General features: G+C 33.1%; 1 protein-coding gene across 1 annotated transcript in view; it reads right to left on the reverse strand.

The window, feature by feature from the left end:
• The window catches only part of wdr36 (WD repeat domain 36), a 50,064-nt gene extending 39,492 nt beyond the window's left edge, over positions 1–10,572 (reverse strand). Inside the window, exon 1 of the mRNA XM_067406440.1 lies at positions 10,302–10,572. Coding sequence (XP_067262541.1) covers positions 10,302–10,463 — 162 coding nt within the window. The 5' untranslated portion in view covers positions 10,464–10,572. The remainder of the gene's footprint in view (positions 1–10,301) is intronic.
• Between the last annotated feature and the right edge of the window lie 2,203 nt (positions 10,573–12,775).

A 12,775-nucleotide genomic window follows, 5' to 3' on the forward strand; every position in this document is an offset into this window, starting at 1 on the left:
GTCATTTTTGCAAAAAGTACTGTAGTACACGATAGTCACATGGAGGACAAGATGGCGCTGTTCCGAGCAGACGTGCTGCGATCTTAATCCTCAGACATCATCAAGTATGAACATGCAATAAGTGAGAAAAATTGTTTTATTCCTAGCTTTTTATGTCAACGACTTTATAGTGACTAATTTTAACTTTGTTTGAAAACGCGATCATATGGGCAAAAGCAAGGCGAAACATCACTCCGAGGCGAACATGGAGAAAAATGAAAATATGCGAAAATATCGCCCAGTATCCTGATGATACAATGCTGACAGATTTAACTTCTGATTCAGTTGACACAGTCAATCCAGAGAAATCCTTGGCAACTCCACTGCCATGCACACCAGCAAAAAGTCCAGCGCCAAAAACAGGAAAGATAACATTTCCTGACTGTGACCTCAACAAGGTTATGGTTGCCATTCAGCCTCTTTCCGCAAAATGTGAAGTCATTTTTGAAAAGGTTACATCCATGGAGACAACAGTGAGAAACACTGATCATGCCATGACCTTTTTGAATGAATCGGTGGAAAAACTTCTTAAAGATGCCACCAACCATAACGAGAGGATCTCCGCGCTGGAAAAGAAGACTTTAGACTTGAGAGAAGAGAACAAACAACTCAAACTTCAGCTGCTGGAGGCCAACAGTTATCGACGAAGATGGGGACTGAGACTGCACGGGATGAAGGAGGAAGATCATCAAGAAAACATTTGCGATCTGGTGATCAATGTTCTTGGCAAGATTTCCCCGAAAATTGCTGGAAAATTACCAGAGGTGGTGGATTCTGTGCACAGAATTGGAAAGAGGAAAGACGGCAACTCAGCGTGAGGTATAATTATTCAATTCAGCATGCGTCAATTTAGGGATATTGTATGGAGGGATGCAAGAGTTTTGAAATTCCTAGAGGAAGCTCATCTTCGTCTAAAAGAAGACCCGTCACCTGAGGAAAGAGCAGCATGGGCCAAGGCATGGCCGTTGATTCAAAAAGCCAGAGAAGGCAGCAAAAGAGTGTCTTTCATCGGTGCTTTCACTTACATCAAAGGTAAAAAAGTGAATATTGACATTTAGTTAACATTGAGAGAACAATGGACACACAGACAATTTCATTGTCCCTAAAAACTTACAATGTGGACTTGCAATATTGGTTGATTTCTTGTTGCATGTGAGATCCTGATGGGTCTATTTGTTTTCATAGTAACAAATAGCTTAAACTAATTTACAAGGTTATGTTCGTTGTTGTTCTTTGTCTGTTTTTGTCTTTGTTTTCTTTATCTTTTGGATGACAGTTCATAATTTTTGGAAATTAGACTTTATTTCTCTTAATGTCAGAGGTTTAAGGAATATAGATAAAAGGAAAGCACTTTTTCTTTTTATTAAACACAGAGAAGCTCAAATTATTTATTTTTTTCCAGGAAACTCATTCTTGTGAGAGTGACCTAAAGTTTTGGAAATTGCAGTGGGGCTATTCTGTATTTTTCTGTCATGGAAGAAAAATAGCTCTTTAAATGTATGTATGTTTAAAAAAAAACAGCCAGTTATTACTAGATTTAAAAAGAAAATACACAGATGCTTATCTGCTGATTGGAGGTGACTTCAATGAAGCTCACAATGATTCCATAGATAGAATCCCTCCAAAGAACAGTACATCTAAAGTTTTTGATCGGTTGTGTGATAATTTACTATTTAAGTTACTGATGTCTGACATTTTTTACATCCACACGATAAAGAATATACGTGGGTGGATGACATGACGTACAGTTCTACCTGTCCATAATGTCATTTACTAAAGAAAATGGGTATTTTTTAAAAATGTATATCCTTATGTTGTTCCTCTAACAAGATATTACTACAGCGTACCATAGCTTTAGTTGGTGTATGAAGACCAATACTTGTCAAAATTGTCATATGGTGTGACTGTCTGGGCTATGTGTGACTTTACTAATATGACAATATATCTCAGCAAAGTATAAACAATTGATAGATTTACAGTTTAAATAACAGAATTAGGCATTTTTAATGAACACAGAAAGTGTTGATGTCTGTGCATGATTTGTAAGAAAGTTCTGGCCAAATACATTTTGTCCGTAAAACGGGCATCATATGGTGTGACATTAAAATCTATATTTTGAACGGGCAATAATTTGGACAGCATTATGAACAGAGGTCCACACTCAACCAGGATGTTGCATTGTCATCTCTAAAGTGGTTTGGAAGGTCATGAGGCGAGTTCTGACTTTTTTATTTTTACTTAAAAAGCTCTGTATCTGATTAGCTCACTAGTGGTCAAAGTTTTGTGTCTTATGGTGTGACATTATTTGCATAAAAATAAAACACTTTTTACAAATTTTACTCATTTATTCTTAAAAATCATTGCTGTCATGTGGCAATTTACGTGCCAAGTATAAGCTAGCTGTTTTTAGTTAACCGAGAGATTATCTTAACTGAGCAAAACGTCATATGGTGTGACCGTTTTTTCCAGGTCACACCATATGATAAATTTGTCACACAATATGACATACCCCTTTTTTTGATGATAAATAAATAATCAAAACATATTGTAATAAATTAATGGTGAACATTAAATTACCCATCCAATTAAAGGGTTAGTTCACCCAAAAATGAAAATAATGTCATTAATTACTCACCCTCATGTCGTTCCACACCCGTAAGACCTTTATTCATCTTCAGAACACAAATGAAGATATTTTTGATGAAATCCGATGGCTCAGTGAGGCCTACATAGCCAGAAATGTCACCAAATCTCTCAAGATCCAGAAAGGTACTCAAAACATATTTAAAACAGTCACGTGACTACAGCGGTTCAACCTTAATGTTATGAAGTGACAAGAATACTTTTTGTGTGACAAAAAAACAAAATAATGACATTTTTACAACAATATCTAGTGATGGCCCATTTCAAAACACTGCTTCGGAGCTTTACGAATCGAATCAGTGGTTTGGAGTGCCAAAGTCATGTGATTTCAACAGTTTAGCAGTTTGATATGCAAACTGAATCACTAATTCGAAACAAGATTTGAAGCTTTATGAAGCAGTGTTTTGAATCATTAGATACTGTTGAAAAGTCTTTATTTTGTTATTTTTGTCACATAAAAAGTATTCTCGTCGCTTCATAACATTAAGGTTGATCCACTGTAGTCACATAAACTGTTTTAAATATGTTTTGAGTACCTTTATGGATCTTGAGAGGTTTGGTGACTTTGCTGGCCTCACTGAGCCATTGGATTTCATCAAAAATATCTTAATTTGTGTTCTGAAGATGAATGAAGGTCTTACGGGTGTGGAACGGCATGAGGGCGAGTAATTAATGACATTATTTTCATTTTTGGGTGAACTAACCCTTTAATGTGTTGCTTTTGAAATGTATACTTAATTTAAACATGTTTCACTATGTTTGCCATACTTTGCATATTAAAAGATGCAATTTTTTGTTTGTGTCAGGCAGAAATGTCAAGTAAAGAGAGGACACAAAAATACAGGGAATTCAATTCAATTCTTTTTTCTTTTCTGTATCTTTTATGTGTCTCTCCACATCTCTATCATTTTCTCATCTCTTGAAGGAGGAAGGGAGTACACACTGAATGCCTTGAGTTTTCCACTTTGTTTCTTCTCTTTATAACTTTTCAGCTTCCACTGATGTTTAAAGATCCCATGTGAATCTGTTATTATCCCATGGGTATCCGTTTTTACTAATACTATAATAGTCTATGAATTTTCAATCTAAAACATTCGGCTAATTGTAAATTGATATTTTTTACTGTTTAACAATTATAACACTGTCCTCTAATTTTAAAATGTTCATGTTGAAGTTTCTTGACATGAGATGGAGTTTGATTTACTCATATTTCATAAATAAAATCTTAAAAGTTTTAAAATGATGATAGTAAGTTTCATGATTTTTAGTCCTATTAATGTAAATTTAATTAATTGAATGATGAATGCATATAAAATACACTTTTTTTTCAGTTCGTCATATAGTGTGACACTATATCATTTGGTGTGACAATCAGAATTGTGACAATAAAATTACTTTTTTTGTTATAAATCATAAAAAAGTCAATGGAGCAAAAGAGAAATAGTATAAGCAAGAGTCACAGGCATTTTGTTAGATTTATAACAGAGTTTGTCAGAATTAATCTAAAATATCTGGAAAAGCTGAAGAGGTATGTCTTACTTTGCATGGTGGTTTAAAAAATAATACAAAATATATTGGATCTGCACCAAAAAAAAAAAATTAAATTTGAAGATAGTAATGATAAAGGTTTATGGTGAAGTTAGTTACATAGGGAGAGTATATCTCATTTTCATTTTATATAGAATAACTTTTATGTCACACCATATGACAATTTTAGGCACAAATGCAACAAATTGGTGAATAAATCCAATTTCCAATACAAAATCTAAAAAACCACAACTATTTTTGGAAATTCAAGAGTCAGTACAACACAACTCAATATTTTTTATGCCTAATATTTGAAGTTTTAAAAAAAAAAAAATTTTTCAGGCTTATATGGCAACCACCCACGTATAGACAAATAATGATATGACACGCAAGTCACAAATTGATTTTTGGTTCTTATCTACTAAAGCAATTCAATTTGTTTCAGATACTTCAATCGGTTATTCATCATCAGATCATAGATTAATTTCAATTTCTTTGATTGGTAAGGCAGACAGTTGTAAAAGAATTTGTGGATATTGGAAATTCAATAATAAACTACTTCTAGATGAAAAAGTTGTGGATTCTGTCAAAAAAACTGCTTATGTTTTGGAAGATAAATCAATGAGTCAGACTCAAAGATGAATTTTTTAAATTCAAAGTCAGACAATTGGCAATGCGTCGTGGTAAAGAACTTAAAGTGGCAAATTCCAAAAGATGACATGAGATTCTCAATGAGCTTGACAAGTTATCTAAAGAAACTCAATACAGAGGAGGAAAATTTATTGGCTAGTCTGAGAAATGACATAGACGATCATTACTTAGAATTAGCTAAGGGTGCATTTATAAGATCTAGGGCTAAATAGTTGGAAATGGTAGAGAAAATACTAGTTATTTTTTGCTCTGGACAAGAGAAATATTAAAAAGAATTGTCTAACAGCACTGAAAATTGATGGTAATAAAAAAAAAAAAAAAAAAACAAAACCCTGTCAATTTAATAAATATGTATATTCTTTTTTTTTTAAACAAATTATACTGCTCAAATTATAATGAAAACTATGCAAGATCATTTTTACAAAAAATCAAACACTCCAAAAATCACTTACACTCCAGTGATCTCAAGTGAATTTAAAGCGGTTTGTGAAAATGACCTTTCTTTAGAAGAACTTACCAAAGCAATGCAGTCTATGAAGAAAGGTAAATCCCCTGGAGATGGCCCCTCAGATGGCCTTACTATTGAGCTTTATGAACACTTTTGGGAAATTATTAAGAGACCATTACTTAGAATGTATAATGAATGTTTTATTAATGAAGAATTATGCACCTCAATGAAACAAGGCCTTATTACCCTGATACCAAACCAGGTAAAAATCTTTCCTAGAGGCCAATAACATTATTAAATTTAAATTATAAAATGTTATCATTAGTTTTTGCAAAAAGATTAAAATCTGGTCTATGTGAAATTATTAATGAAACTCAAAACAGGTTTTATGCCTAAAAGACATAAGTTGTAATATTAGGTTAATTTTAGATCTTCTAGATTATGGCGCTCATATTAAATCAGAAGCAGTCATACTGTTTCTAGACTTCTACAACAAAGCATTCGATGCCATCAAGCATAATTTTATATTCTCTAGGCTAGAATTGTTTGGCTTTGGAGAGAAATTTATAAAGATGGTTAAAGTGATATATATAAAGATATTAATAGTTCAGTTCTCTTACAGTTTGATACATCTACGAGATTTCCTATTAACAGGGGAGTTAGGCAAGGTTGTGGAATTTCCCCTTTTTTGTTCCTGTTAGTTGTGGAATTGAATATTCTAAATAATCCTGACATTAAAGGGTTGTCAATTTTCGATCGTGAGATTAGAATTTCGCAACTTGCAGACTAGGCATGTGACGGTATCAAATTTTCATGTTGCGATTAATTGATGAAGCTTTTATCACGGTATACGGTATTATCACGATATTAAAATAAGTTGCAAAACCATTTTTGTCATCGTTTAACAGGTTTAAGAACTCTTTTTGTAATAAAACAAAAACAACTCTGACTAAAATTTTCAAACAGATTAAAATGCAAAAGAATTAGGCTATAAAGAATAACAGATAACACTTTACTATTTAAGCATTAACTAAGATTGAGCAATAGCTACATTTGTTACAGAAAGTGTTATTTTTTGTTAATGTTAGTTTAGAAACACAACTGATCTTTGTTAGTTTTAGCTCAGGTCCATTAAATAAGTTATTTTGATTTTAGTAATGTTATTAAACAGTAACTAAGAAATTAACATTAATTCATAATAATTAATACGTTATAAGTATTTTTATTGTCAGTTTAGTGATAATGAATTAACATGTTAACCAATGAAGCTGTATGTTTTCAAAGTTTTACTGAACAATAACAAATAATCAGAAAATTTCTAATCATTAGGGCATGTTGTAGTCCAGATTAAAATATAAAAATGTTTAGGTTTGAAATAAATAGCCTTTTAAGTCTTTTTTAAGTATTCAGTATTTGGTGCTGTGATGAACAACACTGAGATTACAAAAAAATGAATGGCTGTTTGAAGTATTTTAAAAACTTCACTAGCCCAGTTACTTTGTTTGCACGGTTTCCGTGGTAACCGCTGCTGTTCCATCAGCGCCTTCTGCTGTCAGAGAGTGAAAGCGCACTTTCATTCAGCTCGTCTCCTTCACTGGTTCCGCCATGTGCTTCTCGTGCACGTTGGGATTGTTTACGTCTGAGCGCGTGTTCTTTTGATGCAGAATACAGCGGTGTTGTGCATTTTATACGATTGATGGGTAAAGTATTCTTAATTGTCTTATAAAAAATTAATAATTGGTAATAAATTATTATTTTTACGGTATTGTGAAGTGTCGACGATTACAATATTGTGCATATTCATTATCGCGATTTATCGCATTACCGAATATCGGCACAAGTCTATTGCGGACGATACAACCCTGTTTTTAAAAAAACACAAATCAGGCTGCTGGGGTTCTTGAAACTACAGATTCCTTTACACAGGCTTCTGGTCTAAAATTGAATATTCCCAAATGTGAAATTCTTTGTCTATATTATAGCCTTGAAACTTCTGCAAATGATATACCTATTAAAGATAATGTGAAATATCTCGGTATTTATATCGTCAAGAAAATTTCACTTAGGCAAGAAATGAATTTCCTTCCTAAAATTAAAAAAAGCTAAACTAATATTTGACAATTGGCTTCAAAGAGATTTATCCTTTCTTGGCAGAGTTCTTTTAATAAAAGCTGAAGGACTGTCACACTTTATATACCCATCTTTCTAATTATTTGTCCATGATAATTCTTGTAAACAAATCAATAGTTTACTGTTACAATTTTTTTTGAAAAAAAAAAAAAACATGTTATATGTGGTAAGAAATCTGATAGATGTTTTGACATTTTACATTTTTTGACGTAATACTTCAAAGTAAACTGGGTAAAGAACTGCGTCAATTCACCGGATACTATTTGGTACTTTATTCCACACAATATCTATAAAAAAGTGGGAGGGCTTAAATTTTTGTTAACTTGTAACTTCTCCGCTTCTAAACTCCGTATAAAACTCTCTAAATTCCATGAACAGGCTCTGTTGGCATGGAAACTTTGTTTTGTTCACAATTTCTCCCCACAAAGTGAAACTGTGGATCTTTATGATATGCTAGATCCACATGGGAATGTTTATTCCTATTATGATTTCATGTCTAAACACAATTTTCCGGTTGTCCATAAAGAATTTTTTACAATGGTAAAGTTATACCTAATGGTCTTGTTCATTTAATGAGATGTCACTTATCATTTAAAGAGATTGTAAAGAGTGAACAGAAATTTTTGGTTATTTATGACCCAAAATGTAGTAACAAAATGATAAGAAATGTATTTCAGGGGAAGAGGAACATTTTTCTGGAATTCTTTAATAGATAAGATTAATTGGAAAAAAGCATGGCTCTTACCCTATAAATTTTGTGTCCCCAATAAAGTTAAAGAACCACATTTAAAAGTTTTGCACAATATATACCCTACTAATTAAATTATTTCTAAATTTAGTAACACTAGTATGAATTGTAATTTTTGTAAGTCTAGTATTGAGTCAATTGATCATCTTTTCTTCAAATGCCCCCATGTTAAAGAATTTTGGTCCGATCTGTCAAATTTTTTGTCTTTGAAATCTAATTTGGTTATTGATTTAACTATGTGTGATATATTCTGTTATTTTTCACATTGTAAACAAAATATAGAATATATTGGAAATTTAGTTTTTTTGTTGGCAAAATATTACATTCATAAATGTAAATTTTCCTCAACACTGCCCAAATTAAACCACTATCTCTGTGACCTTAACTATTTAATTATAACACTAAAAAAGATTAACAACAAAAAAAGTGTCAAATTTCTGAATCTTTATAATGATCTGATGAATGTTACGTAAATTGCTTCATTACCTCTGTATTTTTTTTATTTTTTATTTATTTTGATTGCTTTCCTTTCACTACTTTATACATTTGTCTTCCTTATTATTTATGTTTGATGTCATCCATTGTTATATTGATTAAGTTGTTCTTTTTCAAACTTGCAATAAAAAAGATTAAAAAAAAAACAGTTACATGGTATTAGATGTAACTTTGGTGGTACAGTGATGGTATCACATGGCATTAATATGGTACAAAAGTTGAAACGCTTGTTTGTAGTTTTCCATGGTACCATCCCTGACAGCAACATAGTGTCAGGCCAGATCCGGCCCACATCTGGTCTGCTTGTAATTAGGGCTGGGCGATGTATCGAATGCTTTTGTCACGCGCATTTCTTCAGTAAAGCCGGTTCCCTGATTGCCGCTAAATCGCCATCACCTGCTTTCAAATGAAGCGGCATTTAATAGACAGAGCCGTAGTTCACTGATAAGACACGCAATATCGCGTTCAATATTGATATGTATCGCCGTCGATATTGAACGCGATATTGCGTGTCTTATCAGTGAACTACGGTTCTGTCTATTAAATGCCGCTTCATTTGAAAGCAGGTGATGGCGATTTAGCGGCAATCAGGGAACCGGCTTTACTGAAGAAATGCGCGTGACAAAAGCATTCGATACATCGCCCAGCCCTACTTGTAATCTACATGTACCAGATGTGGGCCGGATCTGGGCCACACTATGTTGCTGTCTGGGATGGTATTACCTTGTTTTTGGACATGGTACTAATTTTGTATTTTGGACATATACAATGGTGGACATATCATGATACGTAAATCTCCATACAGACCATTCGCGTTTTGATATGAACCAGAAAACAGAAATTCATGCACCAAGGTATTTACATTGTATTCTAAGGTACGTTCAAGAATACCATGACACGCATGGTAGGCTACATCACTTTTGTTAAAGGTGCTAAAGAGGATCTTTTCGTTGACTGAGAAACCAAAGACTGTTAGTGAGTTTTTGAAATGAGCGCATGCGTAAGAACAACCCCCCTCCTTCACAGCTCATTTCGAGGGAACGCCTCCCAAAACTCCAGCACGAGTATTGGAACACGAGTGTTTACCACCGGCATTCGCTGTGTCGTGTTGGTGGATTCATTATGTCGGACTCACCGCAGGTAACTCATAATCTGCAGTTGTTACTCCTGTCTCCTGACAAAAACATTGCGTGCGGCGCCTGTAGTGTGGAAAGTTACTGGAGTGCGCAGCCGCGCACGTCTCGCACAATGGCAGTGACTGACAAGCCAGAGGGCCAATCGTTTAAGCGATGATCACACAAACGATTGGCTGTTGTTTTTAAGGCTCTACCTCGTGCACAGATGATGTATATTAATATTAATCCTTTCAGTGGACCTAATAAATAGTCTTTTATCAGTTAGTAAAGACAGTTTCAAGTAATATTGCAAAAATGTATAAAACAAAACATCCTCTTTAGCACCTTTAAGTTACGTTACCATGGTTTTTAAATAAGTACTTCAAATAATGGCATGGTATTACCACTGAACATGTTCAAAACAGGTCAGACACTAAGAACTTAGCATGTAATATTTTATAAAGAGATTGTTTTGACTGAATACCATTAAGGAATTCGCACTTACATTATACGTGTGGAAACACTGTCCGACTGCAGTGATCACATAGAACTCTCTGTGTTTCTTATGGAAGCGAAGCACGTGCGCCAGATGATTAGAGTAAAGCCCCAGCGCCCTGAATCCAGAAAAGATTACACTTCCTTTCTTTCCCGTAGACATACTGATCATGTATTCTCACCCGTCGAACCTTAAACTTCACTGACTGTGCACGGAATCCCAATAACGTTAAATGTTTAACTTCGTTTCCTCCACATTTCTGTTATCGGCACTCTGTGCTGCCGAATAGTGTTACACTAAACACAGTTCGTCTGGAAACTTTCTACAATGGGTTCCTAGTGTTTGAAAAATGTTTTCCTACATTGCAACCTTTCTTTTTCAATTTGTTAAAAAAAGAGAACACATGGCTTTACTGAATTAATATAAATGCATAATTTTTTATTGTCATACACTGTTGTCTACATATATAGTACATAGGCTTATATATTAGTAGTCTGTTAATATAAAAATGTAAAAAAAAAACATAAAACATAAATATTTAACTGGTTAGCAAATATTTGAAAAATATGAAAATATTTGTGATGTTCACATTGTGCAGAACAAATACAATCATCAGTTTTCTTAATTTATTGATAGATGCTTGTCCTAGGGTTATTGGGATTCTAGAACAGATCAATCAGCTTAGACCGTTTTATAAGTTAGAGTAACAACTTTAAACATATTTGTTACTGGCTTTTCTTTAAAAAAAAAAACTCTTCACAACCTCACTTGCAAAAAACCACACCAGCATTCCAGGAAGGATTTAACAGAGCAGTGTTTTTTTTTCAGTGGTTTTAGGGCTGGTTTTATGGCACACTTCTCCTGAAAAAACAAAAAAAACAAAAACAAAAAACATTGTAATAACAGCATTACAGAAAAAAAGCAGAATAATTAAAAAGAAATAAAATGCTTTTATTGTATTGTAATGTAACACATTTGTTCTTACACTGCTGTCTCTTATCATCTCTTGTATTTTCTGCAACACTGCACAGTTTCCAGTTGAAGCCCAGTTTAAGATGCATTTATTTTTTTTTCTTTGAGTCTGGAAGAAAAAATAAGGAAAAATATTAACATTTCTATTTTATTTTTTAAGATGCACATAATATTTATTTTTTGATACTTCTGGAAAATAAAATTAAGTAGGCAATATTAAAATGTATGTTCTCTTTTTCCAATATTTATTTTTAATTTACTTAGGAAAAAAAGCTGCATGTGAACGAGGAAATAACTTACCTGGTTGTGACAAGAAAGGTTAAATACCTGGCAGGGAAGAAATTGCAGATATAATAAACAATCATTAAAAAGCATTCAACATTAAAATGACTTGCATTACAAACGTCACAGACAGCACTTGTCCCAGACTAAAATACATGTTTGAGCTGTTTTAACTGAAAGCAACTTAAAATGCACTGACAGATCTTAAAATATGCCAGAGCCATTGTTTTGTCTCAAGATACACACCAGTAATGTTTTCTTCTATGGGACATTTATAAAAGTTTCTTAAATGTCCAGTTTATGCAACCGGCCACAGGTCTAAAGTTACCAGCGTAAAGACTTACCTCCAGATGATGTTTTATTATATATATGGCATCATTTTGAATAATCTTGAGGCATGATGAGACATCAGAATCTTTTTGAATTGACTTGTCAAGTGACCTGACAAAGTGTATTGTGAGAACTACAAGCAACAACTCTGTAAAAAAACAAAAAAACAAAAACATTGTTAGTAATAAGAAAAACAAAATCATGACATATGCTCAGTAGATGAATGCAAGTGAAATATCTCTTACTACAAAGCTTTCTGTTGTCCATCTTTTGACACTATTGCAAATCACAGAAGACACCTCTTTTATAGACCAAACGGAGTACAAGTTTTACCTCAAGAATGACTTTGTGTATGACAGATAAATGCTTTCATGCACAAGAACTTATTCTAAACGATGACTCAAATCTCATTATTTGTCTTCACCCCACACATTTTCGTAGGAATTCCACAGATGTAACCGAATCATCAAGTAACAGTTCTGGATATTTTCAATACAGTAAATTTTAAATTCTAAGCCTTTATGACAGAACAAATGTTATTTAATGTAATTAATGTTATACACATTATTATAAGGTCAATTTGTTGCAGTGTTTCAAATCATGTTTGATAAAGATCACTGTAGCTGTCCCACAAAATAAGATTAGAATTGATACAATCTCGTATAAACCTTTTTTACCACCCCATGAAAAAAAAAATCTTCTTAATCTTGATCTTCTTAAAAGTAGGAAATTCTGGCCCACACAGGTACAATCTCACAAAGTAAGATTTTTATACTCAAATGTATGTTTTCACCAGCAGTAGCCTAGTGTGTTGGTTTGAATAATCTACCGAATTAAACTTTTCTCAATAATGGCAATGAACAAGTATTGACAAGGTAGATCTGCTTTACACATTTGCT

The sequence above is a fragment of the Chanodichthys erythropterus genome, chromosome 13 (assembly GCF_024489055.1).
Source record: "Chanodichthys erythropterus isolate Z2021 chromosome 13, ASM2448905v1, whole genome shotgun sequence".
Taxonomy (NCBI): domain Eukaryota; kingdom Metazoa; phylum Chordata; class Actinopteri; order Cypriniformes; family Xenocyprididae; genus Chanodichthys; species Chanodichthys erythropterus.